This window comes from Dama dama, chromosome 25, assembly GCF_033118175.1.
Source record: "Dama dama isolate Ldn47 chromosome 25, ASM3311817v1, whole genome shotgun sequence".
In the NCBI taxonomy this organism is placed as follows: domain Eukaryota; kingdom Metazoa; phylum Chordata; class Mammalia; order Artiodactyla; family Cervidae; genus Dama; species Dama dama.
The window spans coordinates 32,114,863-32,128,667 of record NC_083705.1 but is presented as its reverse complement, the minus strand read 5'-3'; the positions used below and the strand labels follow the sequence as shown (position 1 = coordinate 32,128,667).

Below are 13,805 nucleotides of genomic sequence, written 5' to 3'. Positions count from 1 at the left end.
GAAGGAGACAAACTCAGCAGCCACCATGATGGTCCTATTCTCAGGGAGCTGATATTCTAAAATAGAGGCATGTACAGAAAGAACAGGTACTGTGATCCGAACACAAGGTTTGGGGGTGGTATCGGCAAGTGGTATCGAGGCTTACGATTCCTATTAGTTACCTGACTTTGAACCCGCCCACATCTCAGTTACTTATATGCCAAATAGAGATGATCAAAACTTGCTTTTAAACACATTATTTTGTTTAAATCTTTATAACAACCCAGTTCAGTAGATTAAAAAGATACAAAACACTATAAAAACATAGATATAATAGTATCTATTGATACTATCCTATAATAGAAATAGATTTTCTCCTATTATAGTTCTATGAAGTCCATAGCTCTATAAAAAGGAATAAACTGTCTCCGATATTTCAGAACATATAGATCAACTCGAGTCTAACAAGAGCTACAGTAGCTGACAGCTGACACCTGGATCCACACCAGAGGTGGGACACAGAGAGTCTCCCTATCTCCTTCCCCTGCCAAAGGGCTGGCTAATAGATGAAGGAGGCAGAGGTCACTCAAGGCCTGCTCCCAGCAGGACCTGATATGGTGGAGGGGGGTTCCCAAGGGAAGATGAGTTGGGCATCTGTCATCATCACCCCTGCAGCTTTACACGGCATCAGGGACCAATATCCTCAGGAGGCTGCAGCAGAGGCAGGCTGAGCAAGACTCAACTATGCCTCTGGAGAGAGGATAAGGCCATGTGGTCTACAGAACCACTCCTACTTCCAGGAATTCTGATGCAGAACAGAGGGGACACTGCTACTTGGGGACATTAGGGTAGGAAGAATGCCAAGAACAACTGGACCAAGGGACCCATAATGTCCATCCCATCTCTAAAATCTATGACTCCCTCATTCTCATTTCACACCCACCCAAGCTCAGATAAAATGTAATAAATCAACTGATGGAAACGTACACGAAAATTCATCTTCCTTCCTACTGACCAGGGGCTGGAGTTGGATATAAGTCATGGTCTGGGGATAGAGAATGACAGAGAACCAAGGATAACAGACCTAACAAGCTAGGGGGAGCTGGGAAAAGAAACAGCTCACTTTGGGATCTGAGGATAATGTGCAAGTTGTGGTGGAGGGTTCTTAGATACAGGATGCAGGGAGGCCACAGTAGGGCAGATGCAGTGCATTTTAGAAAGGGAAAGGGGATGGTTACTCAGGGCCGTGTCCTTGGTTACTCTATGTTTTGCAGAGTTGCACAAGGGTGACAAGAGATACTTTAACATGTTTTTCTTGCTAAATTAATATTCAGTAAAACAGGTGCCAAAAACTCGAAACTTTCTAAGCTGTAGTGGCTATAACTCCCCTTGAATCTAATAAAAATGTCTTCAGTCACAAACCAGAGTTTAGCCAGAATAGATGAAAGGTATTTAATCTTTTGCAGCAACCAGATTTACTCTAAGTTTAGACCCTCTTTTTAATAGATGGCTGTATTTTTTTCCAAAATATTAGGGTGTAGTAGTTTGCTTATTTTTTTTTTCCATTTATTTTTATTAGTTGGAGGCTAATTACTTTACAATATTGTAGTAATATGATTTTTGCCATACATTGACATGAATCCGCCATGGATTTACATGTATTCCCCATCCCGATCCCCCCTCCCACCTCCCTCTCTACCTGATCCCTCTGGGTCTTCCCAGTGCACCAGCCATGAGCACTTGACTCATGCATCCAACCTGGGCTGGTGATCTGTTTCACCCTTGATAATATACATTTTTCAATGCTGTTCTCTCAAAACATCCCACTCTCGCCTTCTCCCACAGAGTCCAAAAGTCTGTTCTGTACATCTGTGTCTCTTTTTCTGTTTTGCATATAGGGTTATCATTAACATCTTTCTTAATTCCATGTATATGTGTTAATATACTGTATTGGTCTTTATCTTTCTGGCTTACTTCACTCTGTATAATGGGCTCCAGTTTCATCCATCTCATTAGAACTGATTCAAATGAATTCTTTTTAATGGCTGAGTAATATTCCATGGTGTATATGTACCACAGCTTCCTTATCCATTTGTCTGCTGATGGACATCTAGGTTGCTTCCATGTCCTGGCTATTATAAACAGTGCTGCGATGAACATTGGGGTGCACGTGTCTCTTTCAGATCTGATTTCCTCGGTGTGTATGCCCAGAAGTGGGACTGCTGGGTCATATGGCAGTTCTATTTCCAGTTTTTAAGAAATCTCCACACTGTTCTCCATAGCGGCTGTACTAGTTTGCATTCCCACCAACAGTGTAAGAGGGTTCCCTTTTCTCCACACCCTCTCCAGCATTTATTGCTTGTAGACTTTTGGATAGCAGCCATCCTGACTGGAGTGTAATGGTACCTCATTGTGGTTTTGATTTGCATTTCTCTGATAATGAGTGATGTTGAGCATCTTTTCATGTGTTTGTTAGCCATCTGTATGTCTTCTTTGGAGAAATGTCTGTTTAGTTCATTGGCCCATTTTTTGATTGGGTCATTTATTTTTCTGGAATTGAGCTGCAGGAGTTGCTTGTATATTTTTGAGATTAATCCTTTGTCTGTTGCTTCATTTGCTACTATTTTCTCCCAATCTGAGGGCTGTCTTTTCACCTTGCTTATAGTTTCCTTTGTTGTGCAAAAGCTTTTAAGTTTCATTAGGTCCCATTTGTTTATTTTTGCTTTTATTTCCAATATTCTGGGAGGTGGGTCATAGAGGATCCTGCTGTGATTTATGTCAGAGAGTGTTTTGCCTATGTTCTCCTCTAGGAGTTTTATAGTTTCTGGTCTTACATTTAGATCTTTAATCCATTTTGAGTTTATTTTGTGTATGGTGTTAGAAAGTACTTAGTATATCTACCTAAAGAAACAAAAGACCTATACATAGAAAACTATAAAACACTGATGAAAGAAATCAAAGAGGACACAAACAGATGGAGAAATATACCATGTTCCTGGATTGGAAGAATCAATATTGTCAAAATGACTATACTACCCCAAAGCAATCTATAGATTCAATGCAATCCACATCAAGCTACCAACAGTATTTTTCACAGAACTAGAACAAATAATTTCACAATTTGTATGGAAAAACAAAAAACCTCGAATAGCCAAAGTAATCTTGAGAAAGAAGAATGGAACTGGAGGAATCAAACTGCCTGACTTCAGACTCTACTACAAAGCCACAGTCATCAAGACAGTATGGTACTGGCACAAAGACAGAAATATAGATCAATGGAACAGAAGAGAAAGCCCAGAGATAAATTCACGAACCTATGGACACCTTATCTTCGACAAAGGAGGCAAGGATATACAATGGAAAAAAGACAACCTCTTTAACAAGTGGTGCTGGGAAAACTGGTCAACCACTTGTAAAAGAATTAAACTAGTTTGCTTATTTTTTAAAACACCAAATGGCACTCTAATTGCCTTGAAAAATGATAGAAGCATTGCACTTTTCAGAGAAAAATTACAGAATATAAAAAGGTTTCAGAAGAGAAGAATCCAGGCTAACATATCTTCAGTTAGATTTTGATAAAGATTCTTTTTGTGAGCTCAAATGCTTAAGGCACCTAAAAATTTCAAAATTTTTCCTTAAAATTCTTGTGTTTTGGAAAGTTATGAACAGTGATTTTTCTCTAGGTTTATTTAGAGATATGTAAGCTTTATCTATTTCCTGGTTGCACAATCAAGTTATATCGTCTCTTTAAGCCACAAATTCTGCCAACTTGCTGTGAATATATCACCTATCTCACACAGATATAAGGATTAAAAGACTAGCACACCACTAGTCCCATGATCTCAGTCCTGGTTGTACTTCAGGACCACTTGGAACTTAAAATGGTGGCCAGGACCTAGTCCAAAGACTCCCATTCAATTGGTGAGGCTGAGACACTGGTATTTTTAAAGCTTTGCAGTGGTTGAGAACAACTGGCTAGAGTAACCATGGAGTGACCATATTATTTAAATGATCAGTGTCTATATTTTACTGATAACATTGCTGTTGTTGTTCAGTCGCCAATTCACGTCTGATTCTTTGCAATCCAATGGGCTGCAGCATTACTGATAATGTATATCAGTTAAACAAGTTATAATACACAGGTTTTTTTTTAACTGTAATGTAAAATTTTATTATTTCCTGTGCCATCTACCTCAGTGCCTTTGGAGGGAAATAACAAATTTTACATTTTTTTCCCTCCTCTTTTATTACCCTTGCCATTGGGTAAAACCTTGTTCTATCCTTGCTGTGAGGGTTTTGAGTCAGAGATGCTCACTTGTATCTCTCCATCTCAGCCAGGCTAAAATTCTTGGCCAAAACCAGTTCAAAGGCTGCAGGGCCTCAAAGCAAGAACTGCTGGTCCCCTGATACACAAGGTTTTTATATTCAAAAAAAGAAAACCCCAAGATCTAGACAGTCATAACAGAAGCTCTCCTGCTTCATTAAGGATCCTAAGGCTAGTGCAGGAAAAAAGTGCACATGGACCATAAAGATTCCTTCCCCCATTGCCCTTCACCAGCATGCCCTCTTCTGAGGAACAGGAAAGAGGAAGGACAGGGGTGGGGGATACCCAGCCTTACTTCTGTTAAATTCCTGCAAAGAGACAATCCTTTTTGGGACTTTGTAACTGTTGTTGACAGAGAAGGCAATGGCACCCCACTCCAGTACTCTTGCCTGGAAAATCCCATGGATGGAGGAGCCTGGTGGGCTGCAGTCCATGGGGTCGCTAAGAGTCAGACACGACTGAGAGACTTCACTTTCACTTTTCACTCTAATGCATTGGTGAAGGAAATGGTAACCCACTCCAGTGTTCTTGCCTGGAGAATCCCAGGGACGGGGGAGCCTGGTGGGCTGCCGTCTATGGGATCGCACAGAGTCAGACACTACTGAAGCGACTTAGCAGCAGCAGCAGCAACTGTTGTTGAAGTCACTCTACAGTAAAAGATAATACTTTATACCATGCAGGTAGAATTTTCTACATTTAGAAAGATATTATATTAAATTATATTTCAATTTATTAATTGAAAAACACTTAAACCCAAACACTCAATGAAGTTAAAATCTTACCTGGGAAGATGCTCAGTCCTCTGTTTACTTCCAAGCTAATGATCAGAGCTCGAGCTGTGATGCTAAAAATTTGTCGTGGTGCAAAGTTCAAACCATCAGTAACCTGAAAATTAAAGCCTCCTGACATTGCTCCTTCAAAAGAAGAAATTACACTCTGGTCATTTTGCAAAAGCCACCCACTTTCACCTTCTCTCCCACCTGATCTCCCTGCAAAGCTACTCCTACCAATTTGAGAGTTAGTTAATATGGTCACCAAGCTCACCAAATCAAATACTGCCAAAACACAAAATGAAAAGAATACCAACAAAGGTCTAAAATGAATATTCCTACCTCATCCTCTCCTGAAAGTAATAAAAGAAAGCAAAGATGTCACCTCCAAGAAATTTTTTTAAAAATTTAAGACATGTTCATTACCTGTATTTTATTATCTTGGAGTCAATTTATACCAATAAAAGTAAAACAAGGATGCCACACACACATGCATCCCTTAGCAGTTTCTGAACTATTGATAACACTTATTTGATGATAATGAAAATCAAAACTAGAGGGAATTAAATAACACAGCCCCTCCCCCCAAATACTTTCCCATTATTCATCTATCTCTGTTTCCTGCTAAGAGGGGAAAGAGAAAAGTGGAGAAAGACTCAGCCCCAGTTTTGTTAAATTCCTGCAAGAAGACAATTCTACTCTCATACTTCTGTCAGGGGATCAGTGACATCAACAAAGTTATAAATTAACTTATGTGTGAAACAGAAGTTGGGCTGGGCCCCCTATTGATCCTGTTCCCCGGAGTGCTTTACCAGTCTGACTCCCAAAGCACCAGGCAAGATCATCATGCAGAGAGCATGACGATCACAGTCCCCTCGCCTTTTGAAATTGTTCATCCAGCAGTAAATGTGCAGCCCACAGGTCTCTGCATCATGTAATGGGTAGAAATGCCCTCCTCGTTGCCCTCAGGGACAATGTGGCAAGGAACAAAGGAGGCATGATCAGGATCTGCAATTACCTACAAGTACTCCCTTAATAACATGATTTAATAAAAGGCTGGTGACTTAACCTTCTCTTAAGTCTCTGTTATTTAAGCAAACCCAGAGAGTTCTGACTCCTCAAAATAAAAGGTTACAGCCTTTAAACATTTTTTCCCCAATACACTGGAGTCACCACATTTAAAAAAAAACAGAGGAAGAGAGTTCTGGGTCCGCCTAATTTAGAACAGAGGCGCACAGCCAAATATTATTTTTGTTTGTTTGCTCCTTTTTACTAGAAATAGCACTTTGGAAGTTGTATTTAATTAAATGTGAAACTATGGAGAAAATGTTTTCTGCTATTAGGCACTTTGAACATTTCATGAATTCAGAAACAAAATGGAAATGGAATCCAAAGAAATTATAACAAAACAAATACTAGAATAGTGTACTAGGTACACTAACATACAAATTATGACCAAAAGACAGAGGGAGGAAAACATGAAAGTAGCTGTGACCTGTGGATTTTATTGTACAACCTTAGATTCTCCTGACCTGACAGTACTTTCAGAAGGGCAACCTGAAATCACTTATCCCCCCACTTATTGGCTCTATCGACCTACTTAGGTTGTTATGTGGAATAATGAATTAGATTAATGGCGGAGCACTTTGCAGATATAAATGCTATGAGAGGCTAATTAAACCTAAGCCTTTGTTTGGGGCTGCTGAGGGACAGATGTAGCAGGGAGAACCAGCTGGTTTCAGCAAGAGGCTCATCTGCAGCTGGTCTCCTGCCACTTTGAAGGCTATTACTGCCTCCAGATCCATTTAGAAAATGTGATGGATTGACTCTCAAAAGAGCTTGACTTTAGCTCTCCTTTCTGCTTTTTTAGGAGAAATTATTTTCTCTATTTGCAAAAGCAAATATTGACTTGGTAGTTGACAAAAAAATCAATCCAAAGAGCTAATTTATATTTCAATCCTTCTCTGCAAAGAGTAACTTCAGCTCTTCAAACTATTCTGCCCTTCTATGGGTGGCAGTTATTAGAGAAAGCCCAGCTTTAGAGTCAGACCAAGTTACATCTTTCTGGGCCTCAGTTTCTTCATTTCTATAATGAGATCGTTTACTCCCAATAACTCAGAAAACTTCTGCAGATTAAATGAAATGGGTCCTGTCATTGTATCTCCTGCAGTGCCTAGCCCATGCCAGATAATCAGTAACTCCTTCCCACTGCACATTGCTTAGTCTTAGAAATTCTAAACTTTATCTGTGCAAGTCTCTAAAGCAGTTCTCACTATTTTGAACATATAATAATCCTTTCATAGAGATAAAAAACTTACAGGCCCTTGCCTAATAATACCTGGATTTTCAGTATCTACTTACCAAAACCACACATAATTGGCAGAAACATCCTATCAATTCAATGCCCCTTTAAATGAATTGTATTTTACTAATGAGAACAACTGCATACAATTGAAAAATAAAAACACATGGAAAAGATCATTCAGTCTAGAAACAATGCTTTGGTACATATGTGGGTAGATTTACGATTTTATTGCAATAAAACTAACCCCCAACATGTCCCCAGGCTACAGGTTTGGAACCACTAGATAAGAGCAGTCACATAGTAAATGCTTTTCAGGTTATCTGGGAATTCTTTGTACTTAACTGCAGAGATAATCAGGAAATTACTACCTTTGAATTTACCAGATTTTTATCTTTGTTTTCTTTATTATATTTTCAAAGAAAATATAATAAAAGTGGCTGGAAAGATACAGCTTTTGGCTTTCCCATCATGCACCCCAGGCTCACACTCCTTCTCCCCCCACTTCCTCCTGTGGCTGAGAATGGGCACCTTGCCCTCTCTGACCACTGTCAAGGGCAGCCAGGAAACAGGCCAGCTAGATCACCCCTCCTGCAGATGTACAGTGGTGATGTGGCTTATTGATTTACTGATGGCCTGAGGGAAGAAAACAAAGCCTTTTAATATCAGGGTCTCTTAGATTTACAGTTATATCCATTCATTCATCCTTGTATTCATTCATTTAACAAATGCATTTGTTGTGTTCACTAACACAACATTTGGAACTTTACCTGGCACATAATAGGTATCGATAGGATTTCATTCTTACAACAAATTTACTTAAGCACCTACTAAGTTCCAGTCACTGTTCTTCGGTGCTGAGAATATAAGAGCAAACAAAATAAAGATCCTATTTTTCTAGCCCTTATACTCTAGTGGGGAAGACAGCACACAAATGAACAAATCAATCTATACTGCAACATAAGGTAGCCAGAATAAGGGATAGAGATAAATGGAAGAGATGTGATTTCAGTGGGCGGTCAAGACAAAGATCTCTGAGAAGCTTACATTTATCTATTTTATATACAATGGGTAAACAATAAGGACTTACTATATGGCACAGGGAACTATATTCAATATCTTGTAATAACCCATAATGGAAAAGAATCTGAAATGTACATATTTCACCTCACATGACAATGGGAGTAAGCCAAGTATGAGTTACAAGTACCCTCTGATGTTTGCTATTATTGGCCTTTCTCAAATGTAAACTTAAACGTATTGGCCTTACTAAAAAAGTGTCACTTTTTAAAAACACTATACAGTCTGCAAGGTTTTTAGATGGCTTGTGGTTTTCCGTCAGCAGCTATTAGATTTGACTACATGTTAACCTTTGATTGAAACACATTTTAGTTTCACATTGCTTTTCTCAGTTACCTACCGGTGTGTACAAACACTAGCTGGCCCTCGTTGATCTGAGCCTGGGTGAAGCTCTGGATGCTACGTCCAGGAATGGACTTGAAAGCCAAATGTCCATTGCTGGGTGGAGAGACCAAGTAGGCCAGGTCCTGTAGGGGGGAGTCCCCATCCACTGCACAGAGATCATCACGGGTAATCTCAGTGCCAGAATTCACCCACACCTTAAAAAGAAAGAATCACAGATCTTGTGAGGACAAATTCCAGTCACATAACACCAGTAAACTGAATAGCTATGAGACACCGGCCCCTAGCACAAAGACTTAAAAGAAAAAAAACCTGAGCAACTCACCCAAGTTTTTAAACCATGATGAGTCTTAATTCAAAACAGACATATAATTAAATGCCAGATGAAATGCAGAGCATGTTACAGTGTTTATTGAATTTATGAGGTTTCAATAAAAAGAAAAAACAGGATTCATTGTTATTTATTCAAAACTAATTATTTAAACTGCATATGCATTTATGTAAAGTACAAAAGCAATAAAAGCTGATGGTTACTAAGCACTGTCTGTGTGGCTGATATATGCTAAGCACTCCATATGGAATCTCAAATAATCACAGAAACTACCCCATAGGGTTGACTTAAGGATTTCTATTCATTACTTTAAGAAGCAAATGATTTCATCAGCTTTTAAATATTTGAGGGCAAAACACAAGCAGTACATTTTTTTTTTTTAAATTCTCCTTTATCCTATCCATCTTGCAGGGAAACAAATACCTAGTCCCTATGGCCTTGCAATGTTTCTGCTGGTGTGTGTGTGTGCTCTGGTGCTTGGTTGTGTCCAACTCTATAGGACCCCACAGACTGTAGCCTGCCAGGCTCCCCTGTTCATAGGATTCTCCAGGCAAGAATACTGGAGTGGGTTGCCATTTCCTTCTCCAGGGGATCTTCCCAACCCTGGGATCAAACCCGAGTCTCCTGCCTGCATCTCCTGCATTGGCAGGCAAGTTCTTTACCACTTGAGCCATCTGGGAAGCCCAGGTGAGTGCTTATTACAGTTGTTTCTGAGTAACAGTCTCTATTTTTCCAGTTGTATTTAAAATCTATTTACATTACTCAACAAGTCATCCTTGTTTGAGCATCTGCTATATCCCAGGCAATGTTCTGGTGCTTGAAATACATCAGTATACAAAACAGAGTCTGGTCCTCATGGAACATACATTCCAGCAGCAGAGGATGAAGGGACACAGGGAAGCAATGATAGGAAAAATGAAGAAATAAATTACACCGTCTGTTAGAAAGTCACAGGCACTGTGAAAAAAATTTAAATGAAGCAAAATGAGGTGCTCAGGAGTGGGAGAATGTTAAATAGGAGGCTTATCTGAGGAAAACTGGGAGGAGGAGAGGGGGGAGCCATGAGGACCCGTGGGAAAGAACAACCTAGAAGAGAGCATAGCCCTATAGGGCAAGCGAACCTCGGCCATCTGCGGAGCAGCAAAGAGGTCAGGGCAGTGGGACCAGAATTAGCAAGCTGAAGAGTAGAAGGAGGCATGTCGACACGGCCTCCAAGGTCAAATCCTGCAGGCTCTTGAAGGCCACCTGGGCTTCACTTGAGTGCAACCAGGAATTACCATGGGGCTTTTTAGGTAGTTGTAACCTGGGCGAGCTTAGGTAGTAATAGATCCCCGTGGCCTTGTGTCAAGGACAGAGTGTGGGAGGCCAAGGATAGAAGCAGGACAACAGTTAGGAGACGACTGCTATAATCCTGCAGAGAGAAGAGAGTGGGGGACGTTGGAGAGAAGGGAAGAAGCGGGGAAATTCTGGGTGCTGTCGACAGTTTCTAACGAGCTAGGTGTGGTGAGGTGCAGAAGGAAGACGGTGAAAAGGACCTGGTTTGGGTCTCAGCAACTAGAAGCACCAAATCACCATCAACCGAAATGAGGGTAGCTGCAGGAGAAGTGGATCTGGGCAGTAAGAGAAGGAGTTCAGTTTTGAAACCCCCAAAGCCCCACAAGTCACTTCCATCATGTCCGACTCTTTGCGACCCCATGGACTGTAGCCTGCCAGGCTCCTCTGTCTGTGGGATTCTCCAGGCAAGAATACTGGAGTGGGTTGCCATTTCCTCCTCCAGGGGATCTTCCCGACCCAGGGATGGAATCCGTGTCTCTTATGTCTCCTGCACTGGCGGGTGGGTCCATTACCACCAGGGCCACTGAGTTTAAAGTGCTTGCTGAGACATCACATCACATCTCATGGAATCATGCTGTTTGGGGTTTCTCTAATCCTGTGGTCATGTGATATTTCACCAACACTAAAGGCAGCGGCTTTATCACTAAATAGATTTTCACATTTCTCTCTGTATTTATAAAGTCCTCCCACAAAAACACTGTGCATATTTCCAAGCTTATGTGTCATTCTCTCCTCTCTGACAAGAACCTTATCACTCTTCTACACTTGTTATCAACTCTTTAAAAATTCAATCCTAAGCTATTTAGGAGGTAATCTCTCTGGTCTAATGGACTCTTCTCCTCAGTAGAAAACGCAGTTTGTGAAATTAACTATAACTAAACAGAATTTGAGAAAGGGAGATCAGAAAGTACACAGGATTTCTACATTTTTCTACCAGAAATGATATGCCACTTTAGCTATGAAACTTTGGGCACATTTCTCAATTTCTCTGTGCCTCAATTTCCTCATCAGTGAAGTAGGAATAATAGAATTATTATGTAGAATGAGTGATATAAAGCACTGTAAAGTACTTAGAACAAGTTTTACCTGGCACAGAGTAACCATCCAATAAATGTTAGCATTATGTTACTCATCTTTCTTCATCAGATTTGGCTCTGAGAATAGATTTGATTTTTTAATATTACTTAAAAGTCACCTGGAGTGTAATATCACTCTTGACGCTATTCTTTTTTATTTTTTAAGTTTAAAAAAAAATTGGAGTATAGGGACTTAACTGGTGTTCCAGTGGTTAACCACTTTCCAACACGGGGTTTGATCCCTGGCTGGGGAACTGATCCCACACACCACGGGGCAACTAAGTCTGCATGCTGAAACTACTAAGCCCGTGGGCCACAAGGAAAATCCCCCACCCCTCAAAAAAAAAATTTTTTTTTAAAGAATATTGGAGTGTAGGTGATTTACAATAATGTGTTACTTCCTGGTATATAGCAATGTGATTCAGTTATGTATATAAGTATATATTTTTTCAAATTATTTTCCACTATAGCTTATTACAAGATATTGAATATAGTTCCCTGTGCTATGCAGTAAATCCTTGTTATCTATTTTATGTATAGTGGTTTGTATCTGTTAATCCCATACTCTAATTTACCCCTCCCCCATCTCTTTCCCCTTTGATAACCATGAATTTGCTATTCTACAATATGCACCGCACATTTTGTTTCATCCCACAGCATTCTTCCATAATTTGGGATGCGTAGTTTGTCTGTTTAATGTTTGTGTTGCCAGTGGATGCTCCTATGTCTTGGCATTTGGAATATGCCCACGGAGGATTTTTCATCCCTAAACTCTGAGAACATCAATTTTAATAGCTACCAGAAATACTAATCAACCTAATGTCAAATTGTAAGTTTTGGCTTTCAGTTAATCCATGAAAAGGCTACAGTGTCTATAAAATATACAAGCTGGACTGCCTAACAAAACTCTAAGCCCAATCATCCTAGTTTTGCACTTTTTACGTTTTTATATCCATATAGGAATCTTATCTTCATTTCTTCAGGAACTTGAACTGATTTGGAACTATACTGCTATTTCCCTTCCTGTGACTCGTAGATACTCATTTTTTCCAATGGTGCACACAAAAGCTGGATGAGGCATGTTTTCCACTGTAGTTACTCTTCTATGAAACATTGTTTTGCCCCTCTTGCCTCTAGAATATATCATCTTCCAAAACCAATGTAAAATCTGCCACTCAAAACAAGAGCTAGTAACCTCAGTTCTCCATTTCTACTCAAACAATATTTAGTTCCATTTAAAGTCCCATTGCTTTTGATGAGACCTGATTTAATGCCTAGTCTTTGGTAAGAGAAACTTCAAATGGGAGGGAACAAGAAAACAAAGACTCCAAACTTGAATTCAGATTTCAGTGTGATACAAAGCCCAGTAAATAACGGCTCAGGGAATAAATATCTGAAAAAATTAACACTTGAACTTGGAATGATGTATTTTTTTAATTCACTTTTAATTTAAACAGGACGTTAGATTTAGAAAAATGATCCAATATATCCAAATTATGATCCAAATATTTAAAAACCCAGGCCTCTGTTTTGAGTATCAAGAGGGATGTGAAATATTTGTGAATGGACTACCCCACCCTTTGACCCTTCCAGGCCTTCAGGCCTCCCAGTCACCGTTTTGGACTTCGCTGCCTTCATCGCTCCACTGTCCATAGCTCTCAGAGATCTTCACAGTGATGGCAAGTGCTTATCAGAAACAAGCAAATCGTTCTATTTTTGGTATAAACAACAACAACAAAACAAAATGTACAGTATCATTGAAAGCAAAAGGTGAAAAATAGAAAAACGAAGCCCCCTTGTGGACACCAATACATTTTATCAAGCATGCACGAAAACCACTGGTCATGCCTGAGTACAAAAGTACTCAGGAGAACATACTTCAGAGGAAAATGCAAAGGATTCACCCCACACAGTCTAACTCCAATTCCTAACTCCAGTTTGTCATGCTGAAATGACCTCCTGTACCACCACTGATTGGTCATCATCAGCCAGCCATGTGCTTCAAAGCAATGTTGTTTAAAGTACTTCAGGAGAAAGGGGTGCACTTGGAATGCTTGGACTGAGTGGTTAATGCTCAGATTCCTGCCTCTGAACTCCCATCCAGAGTCTGAGATGCCCTCAGCAGTTCTACCCCCATCCTCCCTCTATCTTCTCCCACACAGACTGTGGATGACTCTCCGTGCCACCTCCTCTAAGCTCCGATGGCAAGTAAGGGGAGTGAGCGGTCATGTGGGGTGGTCTGAAGGTCTTGAGAAAATGCTGCTTG

At 40.1% G+C, this 13,805-nt stretch overlaps 1 protein-coding gene across 1 annotated transcript in view; it reads right to left on the bottom strand.

The window, feature by feature from the left end:
- The window catches only part of LOC133046594 (chondroitin sulfate proteoglycan 4-like), a 60,027-nt gene that overhangs the window by 26,470 nt on the left and 19,752 nt on the right, over positions 1–13,805 (bottom strand). Inside the window, exon 4 of the mRNA XM_061129476.1 lies at positions 8,796–8,994. Coding sequence (XP_060985459.1) covers positions 8,796–8,994 — 199 coding nt within the window. The remainder of the gene's footprint in view (positions 1–8,795; positions 8,995–13,805) is intronic.